Genomic DNA, 17,958 nt, shown 5'->3' on the forward strand with positions numbered 1-17,958 from the left:
CCCTTCTCCTTCACTTTGCCTTCAATAAATGTATAGTATACACCCCAACTAGGTTGTTGAGGGTTATCTAATATTACGGCAGGATCTTGGTCCGGTGGGCGGTGGGCGGCGCGGCTCTGGTCAGCAGCGGCCTCTGCAGTCTGTCCGCGTTTTATTATTTTCTGTCTGTGTTTAAATGTAGTTTTTGTTATTTTTTGTTGGGGTGTGTGTGTGGGGGGTGGGGAGGGGGGGGAAAACTTTTTTAAATCTCTCCCTGCACTGGAGACCCAACCTTTTCTCGTCGGGTTTCCGTTGTCGTTGGGGCCGCAACGAGGAGCGGCCTCCAACAGGAAGAGACCGGGGACTCTGGTGCTACGACTCACCGTCGCCGTCGCGGGGCTGGCCGAGTCCGGAGCGGGTGGAGCGGTGGAGGAGCGCTGCTGCTGCTGCTGCTGCTGCTGCTACCGGAGAGTCGGAGGCTCCAACGGCAGGTCTGTGGACGGCAGCACCGGGAGCCGGCGGATCCCTGGAGGGAGACCGCTTTTTCAGGGCTCTCGCAACGGCGACTTCCCCCGCCCGAGTTGCGGGGTGAAGAGCTCCTGGAGCGGGGCTTAACATCACTGCCCCACGCGGCTGGGAATGGCCGCGGGACTCTGCGAGCGCACACCGGGGCTCTAACAGCAAGACCCGGTGTGCGACCTCGCACCACCCGGCGTGGCTTTAATGGCCGCGGGACAATCGCCATCGCCAGCCGGGGGCTTTGACTTTGACTCTGACATGGGGGGGGAGAGTGCAGTGGAGAGATAAGTTTATTAGGCCTTCCATCACAGCGATGTGATGGATGTTTATGTAAATTATGTTGTGTCTTGGTTCTATGTGTTTGTAATGTATGGCTGCAGAAACGGCATTTCGTTTGGACCTCAAGGGGTCCAAATGACAATTAAATGTATCTTGTATCTTGTATCTTGTATCTTGTATCTCTTGGTCAACTGGATCAATGGGCTGAGGAAAGGCTGTCAGAGTTTATAGTGCCCTCCATAATGTTTGGGACAAAGACCCATCATTTATTTATTTGCCTCTGTACTCCACAATTTGAGATTTGTCATTAAAAAAAATCACGTGTTTAAAGTGCACATTGTCAGATTTTAATAAAGGCCATGTTTATACATTTTGGTTTCACCATGTAGAAATTACAGCAGTGTTTATTCATAGTCCCCTCATTTCAGGGCACCATAATGTTTGGGACACAGCAATGTCATGTAAATGAAAGTAGTAATTTTTGGTATTTTGTTGCATATCCTTTGCATGCAATGACTGCTTGAAGTCTGCGATTCATGGACATCACCAGTTGCTGGGTGTCTTCTCTGGTGATGCTCTGCCAGGCCTGTATTGCAGCCATCTTTAGCTTATGCTTGTTTTGGGGCCTAGTCCCCTTCAGTTTTCTCTCCAGCATATAAAAGGCATGCTCAATTGGGTTCAGATCGGGTGATTGACTCGGCCACTCAAGAATTTACAATTCTTTAGCTTTGAAAAACTCCTTTGTTGCTTTAGCAGTATGTTTGGTATCATTGACTTGCTGTAGAATGAATCCCCAGCCAATGAGTTTTGAGGCATTTGTTTGAACTTGAGCAGATAGGATGTGTCTATACACTTCAGAATTCATTATGATACTACCATCAGCAGTTGTATTGTCAATGAAGATAAGTGAGTCAGTACCTTCAGCAGTCATACATGCCCAAGCCATAACACCCCCACCACCGTGTTTCACAGATGAGGTGGGATGCTTTGGATTTTGGGCAGTGCCTTCTCTTCTCCATACTTTGCTCTTGCCATCACTCTGATATAAGTTAATCTTTGTCTCATCTGTCCACAAGACCCTTTTCCAGAACTGTGGTTGCTCTTTTAAGTACTTCTTGGCAAACTAACCTTTTTTGCGACTAACCAGTGGTTTGCGTGTTGCAGTGTAGTCTCTGTATTACTGTTCATGAAGTCTTCTGCGGACAGTGGTCATTGACAAATCCACACCTGACTCCTGAAGAGTGTTTCCGATCTGTCGGACAGGTGTTTGGGGATTTTTCTTTATTATAGAGAGAATTCTTCTGTCATCAGCTGTGGAGGTCTTCCTTGGCCTGCCAGTCCCTTTGCGATTAGTAAGCTCTCCAGTGCTCTCTTTCTTCTTAATGACGTTCCAAACAGTTGATTTTGGTAAGCCTAAGTTTTGGCTGATGTATCTAACAGTTTTATTCTTGTTTCTCAGTCATAATGGCTTCCTTGACTTTCATTGGCACAACTTTGGTCCTCATGTTGATAAACAGCAATAACAGTTTCTAATGGTGATGGAAAGACTGGAGAAAAGTCTAGGTGCTGAGAGCTCTCTCATACCTGAATTAAGGAGGCATTGAAACACACCTGAGCAATTACAAACACCTGTGAAGCCATGTGCCCCAAACATTATGGTGCCAGAAAATCGAAGGTAGACAAAAATGCTGGAGAAACGGAACGCTGTCTATTTCCTTCGCTCCATAGATGCTGCCTCACCTGCTGAATTACTCCAGCATTTTTGTCTACCTTCTATAGACTGACATTCACTTAGTCATGATGTTTCTTCTGAAATTGTAATGGTTTCTTACATTATTTCTTAAGAATTCCTTCCTCTCACAACTGAATGTGTTCACTCACCAAGGCATACAATTTTACTATGTTATGTCCTGCATCCAGTTCACTTGGTTAAGCGTTAACTTTTCTCAAATAGGACCAAGGTCCTCATTGATTCCAAGGTTAACAATATCAAATTCCATTAGTTTAAGGGTCCCAGATGAAATCAAGTTAGGGGATTTCAATTGGTATGGTAATAAAGAGCCTCTAATTTGGCAGTACCCTGGACAATAAGGATGACCCAGGAGAACAGATTCAGAAATGTCCCACACCACACAACAATTCTCTCTCAGGTTAAATTTGAGGTATTGTGTATGGATAGGACAGGATGAACCAAAGATCCTATAGCGGAGCAAGATAGATCACTCCTGCTAAATGCAATGGGCTGACGTGTAGTACGCAACGGGGTGGAACGTGGGCCTTTTTTTCATCCATTTCCGTAACCCGACCCGACCCGACCCGCAGTGTAATCAACACTACAGCAAGTAAGAATGTCATTGTCTCCTCCAGGACATATGTCAATAAAACACTCTTGACTCTTGACTAGAAATCAGGAATAGTTGAAGGCCAGAATTGATGGTGCATAGATGTCATGTGGGATTATGGTTGCAAAAGAAGTTACAGATGTTGCACAGGAATCTGATCAATGTGCATTCTGCATTCAAACTGCTTCCCTGTCCAAACACAAGATCTCTTACCTCAACAGGTACTGAAGATATTTAAACAGATACTGAAGAAATTCAGTCTGAAGAAGGGTCTCGACCCGAAACGCCACCCACTCCTTCCTTCCAGATATACTACCTGTTACTCCTGCATTTTATGTTTATCTCTAAAGAAATTTAATATTGCTTAATTTCTATTCCACCATTTCAATTGAAGTAGAATCATAGAGTCACAGATTAAAGGGCCTGTCCCACTTGGACAACCTAATCCAGGAGTTTAGAAGACCCTAGACGAATTGAGAAAAATGTCAAGGTTGTGTTGACTAGCCAAAGTAAAAGACCTCCTACGACTATGTCTACGACCTCCTCCTACGACCCCCCTCGTCCTCAGTCTTCCACACCTAAGACCAACTACGTCTAGCTACGAGTGGAAATGATCACATGATAAAATGATGTCATGTTTGCTTTTTTTTTTTCCTCGGGCCAGTTACCGACCCACAACTATCTACAATTACCCACGACTACCATCACGACCTGCTACGACCTACCTACGAGTAAAAAGTATCAATTTTTTCCATGCCGACCTTTTTTTTTAACTCGTGGACATTTTTTATCAAGCTGGAAAAAAAGCTGCGACTTACTCTCTAGAATTTATGAGATTGAGAGGGGATCTTATAGAAACTTACAAAATTCTTAAGGGGTTGGACAGGCTAGATGCAGGAAGATTGTTCCCGATGTTGGGGAAGTCCAGGACAAGGGGTCACAGCTTAAGGATAAGGGGGAAATCCTTTAAAACCGAGATGAGAAGAACTTTTTTTCACACAGAGAGTAATGAATCTCTGGAACTCTCTGCCACAGAGGGTAGTTGAGGCCAGTTCATTGGCTATATTTAAGAGGGAGTTAGATGTGGCGCTTGTGGCTAAGGGGATCAGGGGGTATGGAGAGAAGGCAGGTATGGGATACTGAGTTGGATGATCAGCCATGATCATATTGAATGGCGGTGCAGGCTCGAAGGGCCGGATGGCCTACTCCTGCACCTAATTTCTATGTTTCTATGTTTCTATGTTTACTTGAGGCCACGAGTACGCGGAGACCACTCACGAGCATGAGGAAGAGTTACGAAGACCTCCTACGAACTTCTACAACCTTGTGGCGACCGTGCTGAGAGTACGAGTCAAGGGCAAACCCGGCAGAGGTCGCCAATTAGGTCGTGGAAGTGGAACAGGGGCTTTAGAGATATACAGCACGGAATGGCATTTCAGACTAACTTCGCCACACCAACACGATGCACTAAATACACCAATCCCACTTGCCATCATTTGGCCCTTATTCTACAAACCTTTCCTCGACATGTACCTGTCCAAATGCCTTTTAAATATTGTGTAGGAAGGAGCTGCAGATGGTGTTTTAAACCGAAGATAAACACAAAAAGCTGGAGTAACTCAACAGCTCAGGCAGCATCTTCTGGATAACAGGAATAGGCGATGTTTCAGGTTGACACCCTTCTTCAGACTTTTAAATATTGTTAGAGTAGAGACTATTCATGAGCAGTGACATGACAAAGAATCCAAGATGTGCTGCGTATTTAAAATAAAGCAGAAAGTCCAGAAAATACCCATTGTCAGGCAGCATCTGAAGGGAGAGAGAGTTAATTTTTCAAATTGATGAGCTTTCATCAGAATTGACAAAAGGTATTTCCAGCATTTTCTGATTAATTTCAGATTAGCAAGAAGTTTATCTTTGCGGTTCGGTTCAACTCTCCGTGCGTGATCTCCCTGATGTTATTCATCTGAATCATTTTTTCATCAGCAGGCCCGACATAAGATTGTCATCTTTGAGTTGATATTGAATGGAAATTCTCATTACACATTTAGAAACATCAGGGGACATTTCTATTCGCTATTTATATGAGATTTATATCCCCCTAGTCAGTAAGTTTCAACTTTGATGCGGTTTTATAAATAGTTTGTAATTCTTTTTCAAAATAAAATTACCACAAGAAGTTAACAAAAACGTAATTCTTTGCAGCACTCGCAGGCAGAACCAATCTTGGTGCAATCAGAACCCCCCCCCCCCCCCCCTCCTTCTCCGCCCCCCCTCCTCCGCCCACATCTTCCTCATGCCCTCTACCTTTCTTAACTTCAGAAGAGTTTGTCGTCTACGATTTTGGGCGTTGCTATCTAAATAAATAGATTTTAAGATATACCATGTACGAAAATGTTGTGGCACGGTGGCACGGTTGCTGCCTTACAGTAGCAATGTTACAAAATTTTGAGATTTAAAAAATCAAGTCTGCAATTTATCCCATCAGATAAAGCATAACAATAAGTTTAATTTGACACCAAATTCACTTTCATATCTCAAGTATTAAAAAAGTTATGACCATTTTCATACTCGGAAATTAGCATCTTGTTCCCTATTGATTTTCAATGGACATTACAAAAAAGCTGTGATCTTGGATAGTCAAACGCCCATTTCTTAAGGAAAGATTAACATTTTTAAATAGCCTAAGTGTCCAAAGATTATTCACAAATAATTCACAATATAACATGATTTTTATATCTAATTTACATTAATTTATAGGCCAAATGGAAGGAATTTAGTGTTCAATTGCTGTAAATAAATGCCCATTTAAATCGGCTTTCTAGTGGGTTCATGTGGAACGCGCTGGTTTAGAACGTTGACATAGCGCTGGATTAGTGCCCTCAAATGCCGAGAAAAATACTGCGGGATATAAAAAGCCCAAAATGAACTATTCGTTATAGATAACTTGATATTCAGGGTTATATATATGCCCCATTTAATGTAAAAATAAGGTACATACCTTTAATTGTTTGCTTTATAAAACCCTGGGGCTGCGAGAGGTTGCAAAATCAGAGAGTAATTTTAAAACTATTATAACTATATTATCGAGGCCTATAAAACTAATAATACCTTTTGTGACCGGGTCTTGCAGCGATTTTTCGTTAATGATTTACTAGGCTGAACATGTGCGATTAGTACAGCCTAGTAAAAATCGCGTTTTAAACCCGCCCCCTCCAAACAGCGCCAAAATCGCCGACATGGCTGAGGGCAGATTCCCAATGACGATTCAGGTAGGTTTTGTAACATACCTACTTACAGTGCCAGCAGATCCAGGTTTGATTCTGACTACGGTGCTGTCTGTATGGAGTTTGCACGTTCTCCCCTTGACCGTGTGGGTTTTTTCTGGGCGCTTCGGTTTCGGCCTCACTCCAAAGGCGTACATGTTTGTAGGTTTATTGGCTTCTGTAAATTGTAAAATGCCCCTAGTAGGTTGGACAGAACTAATGCATGGTTGATTGTTGGTCAGCGTGGACTCGGTGGGCTGAAGGGCCTGTTTCCACCCTGTATCCGTAAGCCTAAACCTAAAACCTAAAATATGCGCAAGAATGATCTCAGCTCACCCCAAATGCGAGCAGAATGTAACTCAATCTTTTCTTCCCCTTTCGTTCCCTCTGTGGTGGGATTTATTTTGTTACAATTTGCTCCTCTTCACTCCCTTTATCGATATTGGATAGGGAAAGTTTCAGAGGGATATGTGCCAAACGTGGGCAAGTGAGTTTAGCTTAGATGGGGCCAGGACGATTTGGGCCGAAGGGTCTGTTCCATGCTGATTGATACTGGGACTCTCCAACAGGGCAGCTCGAGTGGCAGATGACTCCACTGTGACCACTGCTCTATCTAGCCGCACTCAATGGGTCAATAACCATTTAATAGTTTAATTATTTCAAAACATCAGCGATAAATTGAAATAAATATTTGGCAGGTTTGAGTGATGGTGAAGTACTGGCATGGCTTTGCTTTCAGTCAAAAAGGTGGCGGGGAGTTTTGTCGATCTGCCCCACAGATTTATATAAGAGCCCACCATTGCTCAAGACCATGACACTCTACTCCATGTTGGTTGCTGCCAGAAGGCAGGGCAGACAAAGCAGGTAAGTGAGAGATAATGAGGAACGTGAGCAGTGAACCTGGCCACCCATGGAATCATTTTCACCAATAAATCTTGAAATGATCCCAATTTCCTCTGCACCCTACATTTACTTAAAATTGTCTACACTTTCTGACCCCCTCAAAATCCTATAATCAACAAGCATGTTGCCGTTCCACCCTCTTGTTTCTAGTTCTGTGGCTTCAACGTTTTGCTGGTCATAACTTCCAGGATCTGTAGTTATTCTCGTGTATCAATTTGTAACAGTTACACTTTGCTGAGGCCTGGATACCTGAGTAAGTAAGTCCCTATTCTATCGTGTGTAAAACCCTATTCTGTCTCCCTCCTAGATGTGGATTGTATTTTTTACAATGAAGAATATATGGACTGTACCTGGAACATATCTGGAGAGATGGTAAACTATACCCTCTACACCTGGTGAGTTTGCTGAGCACATGAAATAGTTTGGGGTCCACAAACCTAGTGCGGTAGATGTAGAAATACTATGATATCACAGTCAGTCTTGAGAATGGAAGGAGGCCAGTCGGCCCATCAGGTATGTACCACCTCTGAGTAAGAGCAATCCACCTTATCTCACTCCTCTGCTTTCCCTCCTCTCCCTAAACACCTGTCTAGCAAATTCTCAGTTATTGAATATTTACCCCACTCCCTATTGAACAGTACAATTGAACCTGCCTCCACCACCACCCTAGGCAGTGCATGCCACACTTCATGTGTAGGAAGGAATTCCAGGTGCTGGTTTAAATCGAAGATGAGCACAATTTGCTGGAGTAACTCAGCGGGACAGGCAGCATCTCTGGAGAGACGAAATGGGTGATGTTTCAGGTCGAGACCCTTCTTCAGACTGATGTCAGGTGAAAGGGGGGGGGGATACATAGATAAGGAAGTGTAAGGTGTGAAAACAGGACAAAAGGGATGGAGATCAAGGAAAATGTAGAATAGATCATTGTTAGTTAGGAGAAGATGACACCAAAGCAGAGATAAAATGTAGTCGGAGACAGTAAGACTGGTCGGAGAACTTGGAAGGGGATGGAGAGAGAGGGAAAGCAAGGGGTACTTTAAGTTAGTGAATTCAATGTTAGACTTGAAAGGCAATTCATGCCAGACTTCTGCTATATCCGGTTCTTTTGTCAATCACCTTCATACTACTCTCCCTGGTTCATGACAATGAAAGCAGTCTTCCCCTCTATCAAATCTCCTTGCAGTCTCTTCTGTTTGAAGGAGAACAAGCCTAAATACTTTAGTCCTTGCACATAACTGAAGTTCTTTATTCCTGGAATACATTTGGAAAATCCTTTCCACACCCTTTCCAAAGCCTGGACACAATCCAGTTTTTATTCAACGTTTAGCACGACTTCTTTGCTCTTGAACGCCATGCCTCTATTTATAAAATGCAGATTCCCATGTGCCTATGTCAGTCCATTTTCAATCTCCCTTGCCACATACAATGCATATCTCCCTCCCACATCTCTGTCTTCTTTAGAATTGCATCTTCAAGGTTACATTGCCTCTCATACTTCCTCCCAAAATATAACACAGCATATTTCTCAACAGTAATGAGATTGAAACCAAAGTGGAATTGAGCGAACAGATTGACCATGATCTTAGTGAATAGCAGAACCATGGATCATTTCTGTTCTAAACCAATTCTGTTTAGGCTTCTTACAATGATATGTTCTTATGTTGTCATGAATGCCCACTCATTTGCTGCAAGGACTTGCATGAATACACTGCCACTTGATTTATATAACTTCAAGTAGCCCTTGCTTTCCCTCTTTCTCCATTCCGCCCCCTTCCTAGTTCTCCGACCAGTCTGATTGACCTCTGATTAAATTTTATCTCTGTATGCTTCGTTGTCACCTTCCCCCTAGCTAACAATGATCTGTTCTACATTTCCTTGAACCCCATCCCCTTTGATGTTTTGTTTTCACACTTTAAAGTTCTTTGTATCTCTCTCTCCCCTGACTATGAGTCTGAATAAGGGTCTCAACCCGAAACATCGCCCATTCCTTCTATTCAGGGATGCTGTCTGTCCCGTTGAGTTACTCCAGCATTTCATATCTAACTAGGGTACTGGACAGTTACATAGGTCGTCATCCATTTTGGTATGCCATTGGATCATGATCTCTTTGAAGGATTAGGAGTTGAATTAGGGTCAGATCAGGCCATTGTGGTCAGCTTGGATCCTAGGCTGGGAGTCAAATCTGCCCTTAATTGGGTGACTTCAGTCAGAAATGGGATTAGACAATTGGGGATAGAATTGGACTGGGTTTTTGATTAAAGATGGGTTGTGCAGTTGGTGATTGAGTCAGGGGCAGAAGCCACTAGGGTGTTGGAGGAGAATCGTGGAAAATTGGGGATGGTGCCAGTCAGGGTTGGGTGATGAAGGGGAAACAGCATTAGGAGGTGAATGATGACTCAACGTGTGGTGTGGGTAGGAATGGGGTCCAATTCATGGGACACTGGCACTAGCAGCACTTAAGGAGAAAACTGGGGCGGGCTTCACCCGAATCGTGCTGTGACCAGTGGCCTGGTCAATCATATCAATGGATGATACATGGAGTTATAGACAGGGCTTTCAACTAAATTAGTGGAGGATAGGATGTTTAATAAATCAAGAGAAAAAATGAGAGCACTGGCACAGAATATAGAGGAGCATGAAGAATAGTGAGGGAGTGTCATGAAGGGGCAGAACAAGTCAGCAAAAGAATGAATCACACAGTCAAATCCAGAGTTAGCTAAAAACTAAAACAAATACAAAGCAGTTTTTTAATACAGTTTGAGCGCACAGCACTTGCAATACGGTGGTTAGGTTATCAGCAGAGATGCAACATATGAGCTCAATATTCCAGGCTGTTTCAAAAGAACAGGCTAATGGGCATGGAGGCGAGGTAGCCTTGTTAATCAAGCGAGGTATCAGAGCAGTGCTGTGTCGTGATTTAGAAGTGGTGGACTTTAATGTGCAATCCATCTAGGTTGAGGTTATGAGTAGCAAAATGTGACCGGGTGGTTAGTTGTTGTCCCTTAGTTGCGTTCGAATAACATTAATGGGCTGGAGGAGGGAACAAGCTGTAAGGTTTTGATGTTTTTTAATGTTACGAAAATACATGGGTGGATAAGGTGAGAGGCCATGATTCCTTAATGGAGACAGACAGACAGACAGACAGACATCAGACAGACAGACAGACATCAGACAGACAGACAGACATCAGACAGACAGACAGACGGACATCAGACAGATAGACAGACATCAGACAGTTAGACAGACATCAGACGGACGGACAGACAGACAGACATTTATGTGGGTAAGTGTGAGGTGATTCACTTCAGTACAAGGACTGGAAATTATTATCGAAATAGGGAGAGGTTAGGAAAAGTTGGCAGTGAGGGAGGAGGTTGTTAAACTGTCTTCTGAAGAAGGGTTTCGGCCCAAAAAGTCGCCTATTTCCTTCGCTCCATAGATGCTGCCTCTCCCGCTGAGTTTCTCTAGCATTTTTGTCTACCAGAGATTACGAAAATGAGTGAGGTTCTAGGGGATCTAAATGTTCCAGTGCTAAAACAGAAGGTGTGAAGAAACATCTTGACACAAAACATCACCCATCCAGAGATGCTGCCTGTCCCGCTGAGTTACTCCAGCATTTTGTGTCTATCTTCCGTGCAAACCAGCTCCTGCAGTTCCTTCCTACAGGTTTTGTTACAGTTGCACAGGGTTTGGGTGAGGGCACAGCTGGGATACTGTGTGCAGTTTTGGGCACTTTATCTCAGTAGTAATGGAGGCAGACACCTGAGGAAATTCACCTGAGTCACTCCAGGGATGAGAGGATGTTTTATCCAAAGTGGCCGGACAGTTTGGCTCTGAATTCCGTGGAGTTTTGAAAAATGAAGAGGGCCTTATTCATGTAGGTGAGATCATGAGGGTGTTGACATGGTAGACAGTGAGATGTTCCACTCTGGAAGAGTTACGAACAGCGGACACACTGCAGCAGCAAAATAAGAAGCCAACTATTCAAACTGGGGTGTGTAGAAATGTCATCCCTCAGAGGATATTGAATTTCCGAAATATTCTTCTCCCAACGGTGGTGGAGGTCAGATCATCAGATATTTAAGATGGAAATAGGTAAAATTGAAAGATCAAGGAATTGAGGATGATGGGGTAACTGTCCCAGAATAGAATTGGCGCCTATATGTACTAGCCTTGATCATGTTGGCTGGCAGGACAAGCTAGAGCTTCCTGGTGACTATTTATACTTTAGGGGTTGATCAATAGGGGTTGATCAATAGGGGCTGATCAATAGGGACTGATCAATAGGTGGCCCAGCAGCTGCTGCCTCACACTGCCAAATACCTGGGTACAATCCTCACCTCAGCTGCTGTCCATGGAGTTCTCTATGTAACCTGGTGGGCTTCCTCCAGGTGCTCCGGTTTCCATCCACATTCCAAAGACGTGCGTAATTGACCTCATTGACTCCAGAGTGTTGGCTAAGGATGTGAAAATGGGATAACAGTTTAGTTTAGTTGAGAGATACAGGCTGTTTGGCTCACCGAATCCGCACCGACCAGCAATCCCCGAACATTAACAATATCCTACACACACTAGGGACAATTTACATTTACGGCAAGCCAATTAACCTACAAACCTGTAGGTGTTTGCAGTGTGGGAGGAAAACAAAGATCTTGATGAAAACCCATGCGGGTCACAGGGAAAATGTACAAACTCCGTACAGACAAACACCCATAAGCAGGATCGAACCAGGGTCTCTGGCGCTGTAAATGCTGTAAGGTAGCAACTCTACCACTGTGCCACCGTGCCACAAGAACTAGCGTGAACGGATGACTGATGTTCAGCGTGCACTCGGTGCTATGTGTATACATTTTTACTCTGTCTTCCTTGCTTTAAATCATTTAGGAAGCATAGTTGTTACAGTTTTTAATTTCCCAGTCATAATTGATCAAATATTGCTTGTTACAGGTATAAGAAAGAACCACCACAGGAATGCAAGAGCTACATTCAACAACATGGCTACAACGTAGGATGTCATTTCTCAACCAGTGAGATACACCAATTCAAACCATTTTACGTTTTCAGAAATGGTTCGGGAACTATTTCAGGAGAACCCCAAAAGTTTCAGCTCCAGAACCAAGGTAAGAGTATTTGTAGATAACACACCAGCTGGCATTGGTAAAGTCAAAATCACTAAAGAGTGTTTTGTTGAGTTGAGTTTATTATTGCCAGGGATTACAGAGATACAGTAGAATGCTTCTTGTCCATGTTATCCAGTCAAATCATACTAGACATGAGTACAATGGATCTTCTGGAACAGCAAGCAGAGAGTTGCTTGTTCCAATGCCATTTTGCAGCTTCCAAGTCTCTGAAAAGTACAATTTCTGTAATTCTCACCTTCAGACCCGGTATCCTGGCAGCACTGGGTTGATGAAGTAAGGGTTGGCTCAATTCCATTACCGCTCCATACAGCTGCTGCAGGCTGCGCTCCATGCACCTGTACACTCGGCTGCTGTAGGGCCTTTCACAGCCGCCCCTGGCAACTCCACGCACTGCAACCACCGCAGACATGCCATCCATCTCCTCTGCTCTGTACGCCAAGACTGCCTTGTCCTACTTCCCAAGCTAATCACAAAACTTCCCATAGAGTGCTACAGCATGGAAACAGGCCCTTCGGCCCAAACTCCGCACACTGGCAACATGTCCCAGCTACACTAACCTGCATGGGTGAGGCAGGTGAGTTCATGGTGAGTTTCACATCTGTAGACTTCCCTCTTCACCACCACCATCTTAGAATGTTATGCTCAGGAAAGTTAATCTACCCATCTATATTAACATCGATTGACTGAAGAAGAACTCAACCAAGTTCCGCCTCAGGGCCATGGTAAGAAAACTTGTAAATAAGATACAACCTGGAGCCAATAATGTCAATATAAATTAGCGGATGGGTTTCCAGAAATAATTAAGTCTAGTAATATTATTCTTGTTGGGGGTGAGGATCAGTGAAGATATTTATGGTTTGAGTTAAACGTGCAGTGTAATTTGATAAATCTTCAACTGGGTAGCTGAACTCTTGTCCTGTACACTCTCACCCTAATGTATGTTATCACGTTCAGTTTAGTTCATTGTCATGCGTACCAAGGTACAGTGAAAAGTTTTTGCTGTGTGCTAACCAGTCAGCGGAAAGACAATACATGATTACAAACGAGCCATTCACAGTGTATAGATACATGTTAAGGGAATAACGTTTAGTGCAAGGTAAAACCAGCAAAATCCGATCAAGGATGGTTCAAGGGTCACCAGTGTGGTGGATAGTAGTTCAGCACTGATCTCTGGTTGTGGAAGGATGATTCAGTTGTCCGATAATCGCTTTCTGTCAAGCGAGGGACTGTTTTGAACGTTAACATAATGCAGCTTTGAAGTTTCATTGGTGAGGTCCAGTGGTAATACAGGAGGTTAGATGGGCTGGCATTCCATCTCCAGGTCCTTGTGGACAACTGCATTTGGCTGGATTGCCACTCAGCCCAACGACTGTCATTTTACCAACTTTTTACAATTTGTAATAATGACTCTAGCAATTACTGCATTAGGAACGAACACTGAACTGGCCATGGAATTTAAACTGTTTAAGAAAGAACTGCAGATGATGGAAAAATCAAAGGTAGACAAAAAAGCTGGAGAAACTCAGCTGGTGAGGCAGCATCTATGGAGTGAAGGAAAAGGTGGCGTTTCGGATCGAGACCCTTCTTCAGAGTCTGAAGAAGGGACTCATCACGAAACGTCACCTATTCCTTCATTCCATAGATGCTGCCCTACCAGCTGAGTTTCTCCAGCTTTTTTGTCTAACATGGAATTTTAACCATAATTTTATAAAACAAAGACAATTTATCTGGGCACTTAAACAGCAGCGTAGGAAGGATCTGAAGATAGACGCATAAAGCGGGAGTAACTCAATGGGTCAGACAGCATCTGGGGTGGGAGATTACAACCTTCACGTTGTCCGCCCTGCTTCGACAAATGCAATCAAACCGGCGAGCACAATTAAATAAGATCAAACAGAACAAGTTGGCCTACAACTTTAGGCTGTGCACGCCATATGCATGAAGAAGACAGCATCTCTGGAGAGAAGGAATAGGTGACGTTTCGAGCCATCTGAACCGCCGAGTTATTTCAGACTATTGCATCTATATTCCCTGTTTCGGAGGGTGTAGCTAATTGTTTCACATCATCAGACTCCTTAGCAGACGCTAAATGATCCAGTTTGAGTTTTTAATCTCTTTCACCGCTTTTATCTATTATTCTGTTGATTTTGGCAGGGTAACCAGTAATCGTAGAGCTCCAAGGCTTTACAGTTGCAGTAACTGGGATGGGAACTTTCTATACATTAGTCAAGTCAAGAGCTTAAAATAAAAAGGGGATGATCATTCTGTTGGGAGCTTACTGTTGGCTGCCAAATAATGGGAATTATAAGAACAAAAATGCCAGGAGATTGCATGCAGCTGCAAGACTAATAGGGCTGTGTTAGGAGAGGATTGTAATTTTAACTGGGACATGTTGGCTGGTGTGGGCAAGTTGGGCCGATAAGTTTGTTTCCACATTGTATCACTCCATGATATGGACTGGGACTGCCATACAGACACCGCCTTAGATGGGGTGGAATTTGTCAAATGTGTTCAGGAAAGTTTCCCGAGGCAATATGTCGTGAGCCCTACAATGGAAAAGGCAAAGCTTGATCTACTCTGAGGAAACTGGGAAGGACAAGTGACTGTAGTGTCAGTGGGTGAGCCGATAAGGGTGAGTGACCACAGGCCTATTAGCTTTAAAATAGTGGGTAGGCACAAAATGCTGGAGTGGATGCTGAAGGGGACAGGCAGCATCTCTGGAGAGAAGGAATGGGTGAAGTTTTGGGTCAAGATCTTTCTTCGGACTGATGTCAGGGGAGTGGGCGGAACAGAGATAGAATATAGTCGGAGACATTAAGACTGGTATGGGAACTGGGAAGGGGGAGGGGATGGAGTGAGAGGGATAGCAAGGGCTATTTGAAGTTAGAGAAGTCAATGTTCATACCGCTGGGATGTAACTACCCAAGCTAAATATGAGGTGCCAATTTGCGTTGGGCCTCACTGTCAATGGAGGAGGCCCAGGACAGAAAGGTCAGATTGGGAATGGGAGGGGGAGTTGAAGTGCTGAGCCACCGGGAGATCACGTAGGTTCAGGCGGACTGAGCGGAGGTGTTCAGCGAAACGATCGCCGAGCCTGCACTTGGTCTCGCCGATGTACAGAAGTTGACACCTGGAACAGCGGATACAGTAGATGAGGTTGGAGGAGGTGCAAGTGAACCTCTGCCTCACCTGAAAAGACTTTTGGGGTCCTTGAATGCAGTCGAGGGGGAGGTAAAGGGGCAGGTGTTGCATCTCCTGCGGTTGCAGGTGAAAGTACCTGGGGAGGGGGTTGGTTTGTGTGGGAAGGGACAAGTTGACCAGGGAGTTGCGGAGGGAACGGTCTCTGCGGAAAGCAGAAAGGGGTGGAGATGTGAAAGTGTTTAAAGAGAGGTTCCCCTCTTCCATTATAGATGAGGCTCTCACTAGGGTCTCCTCGATACCCCGCTGCTCCGCTCTTGCTGCCCCTCCCCCCCATTCACAACAAGGACAGAGTCCCCCTTGTCCTCACCTTCCACTCCATCAGCCACCGCATGCAGCAAATAATCCTCCGACACTTTAGCCACCTCCAATGGGATCTCACTACTGGCCACAACTTCCCGAAACTTCACCCATTCCTTCTCTCCAGAGATGCTGCCCGTCTCGCTGAGTTACTCCAGCATTTTGTGTCTATGTTCGATTTAAATCAGCATCTGCAGCTCTTTCCTACACAGCTTTTAAAATAGTTATGGATAAGGACAGGGTGGGCCCACACATTACAATTCTGAATTGGGGCAAGGCCAACGTTGATGGCATTAGGCAAGAACTTGGTCAAGTTGATTGGAGTAGGTTGTTTGCAGACAAAGAACGATGCGGAAAGTGGGATGACCAGAATTCAGGGCACGTATGCTCCTGTTAGAGTGATAGGCAAGGCAGGTGGGAGTAGGGAAGTTGGATGATGGGAGATATTGAGGCTCTGTTCAGGAAAAAGGAGACATGGGCAGCTGGGATCATGTGTACCCTGGAGGAGTTTTGGAAGCTGTGGGACTTCAGGATGGAAACCTCAATTTGACGGATCAAAGGTTAACGGCAAATGGCAATGGACAACCGACTATGAAGGAAATCAGGTGGTCCAAATGAGCAGCAGATGGCTCTGGCAGATTATATTATGGGAAATTACAGATCTTTTAGGACATGAAGGGAAAGAGGGTAACAAGAGAGAGAATAGAGCCACTCAGAAACCAAGGTGGTCATCTCTGTGCAGAACAGCAGGAGATGGGCAAGGTCTTCAATGAGTATTTCTCCTCTGATTTAATCATGGAGAAAAATATGCAGACAGGAGAAGACAAGAGATCTTGGAACACTTAACGGTGATGTCTTGAGGACAGTCCGTATTATGGTCAAGTAGGGGCAAGAAGTCTGAAGTCTGAAGGCTTATAAATCACCCGGGCCTGATCTGATACATCGGAAAAATCAGATATAAAAAATGACGATAGGATCTTGAACAGCTGGGCACGTGGGCTAAGGAATGGTTAATGGGGTTTAATGCAGATAAATGCAAGGTGTTGTACGTTAGGAAGTCAAACCAGGACGGGATCTGTACAGTGAAGGGAGGGACTCTCGGGAATGTGGCAGAGCTCAGGGATCAAGGAGTGCAGGTACATAGTTCAATGAAGTAGCATCACAGGTAGATAGGGTGGTCAAGAAGGCTTTCGGTACATTGGCCTTCGTCAGTCAGGGTATTGAGTATAGAAGTTGGGATGTTACGTTACAGTTGTACACGCGTGTTGGCGAGGCTGCTGTTGGAGGCTGCACTTCATTGATGGAATTAGGGCCTTACAGAGAATGGATTGATGTTCACTATGATTGCCATCTTGGAGCGGAAATGTTATCCTGTAGGACTTGGTACAAGGTGGACTTCCAGGACTGTTGTTTCTGATAAGATAGGGGGCAGCAAAAGCTGTGTCTCTGGACAATTCTAGAGTAGTGGTGAACAGTGAGGTATCTGCTGCACAGCAATTTAACCCCTGTGGCTCTCATCCTGAGTAGCTATATTCAAAGGGCATCAATCACCCTATACTGATAAAGGGGCTGTCCCACGGCGGCAACCTAATCTGTGAGTTTAGAAGAGTTTGCCCTCGACTCAAACTCGCAGCATGGTCGAATGTCGGCGTAGCTTCACTCCCTGACGAGCTCAATGCGTTTTACGCACGCTTTGATAGGGAGAATACTGACGTGCCTTCTCGAGGCCCCATTCGCTGTGATGGCATTTCAGTCTCAGTCACAGAGGCCGACGTCAGAAAATCCTTCAGAGGGTGAACCCTCGAAAAGCGCCTGGTCCTGACGGTATACCCGGTCGTGTTCTAAAAACCTGTGCGGACCAACTGGCTGGAGTTTTTACCGACATTTTCAACCTCTCACTTCTGAGGTCCAAGGTTCCCACCTCCTTTAAAAGGGCATTAATTATACCGGTGCCCAAGAAGAGTAAGGTGACGTGCCTCAATGACTATCGACCAGTGGCACTAACGCCGGTGGTGATGAAGTGCTTTGAGA

General features: G+C 44.6%; 2 protein-coding genes across 2 annotated transcripts in view; one reads left to right on the forward strand and one right to left on the reverse strand.

Moving 5' to 3' along the window:
• The window catches only part of cnpy3 (canopy FGF signaling regulator 3), a 184,814-nt gene that overhangs the window by 67,558 nt on the left and 99,298 nt on the right, over nt 1-17,958 (reverse strand). The gene's annotated exons all lie outside the window — the stretch shown is intronic.
• The window catches only part of LOC129702355 (cytokine receptor common subunit gamma-like), a 41,595-nt gene that overhangs the window by 8,257 nt on the left and 15,380 nt on the right, over nt 1-17,958 (forward strand). Inside the window, exons 2-3 of the mRNA XM_055644123.1 lie at nt 7,596-7,683; nt 12,236-12,408. Coding sequence (XP_055500098.1) covers nt 7,628-7,683; nt 12,236-12,408 — 229 coding nt within the window. The 5' untranslated portion in view covers nt 7,596-7,627. The remainder of the gene's footprint in view (nt 1-7,595; nt 7,684-12,235; nt 12,409-17,958) is intronic.

The sequence above is a fragment of the Leucoraja erinacea genome, chromosome 12 (genome assembly GCF_028641065.1).
Source record: "Leucoraja erinacea ecotype New England chromosome 12, Leri_hhj_1, whole genome shotgun sequence".
NCBI lineage: Eukaryota > Metazoa > Chordata > Chondrichthyes > Rajiformes > Rajidae > Leucoraja > Leucoraja erinaceus.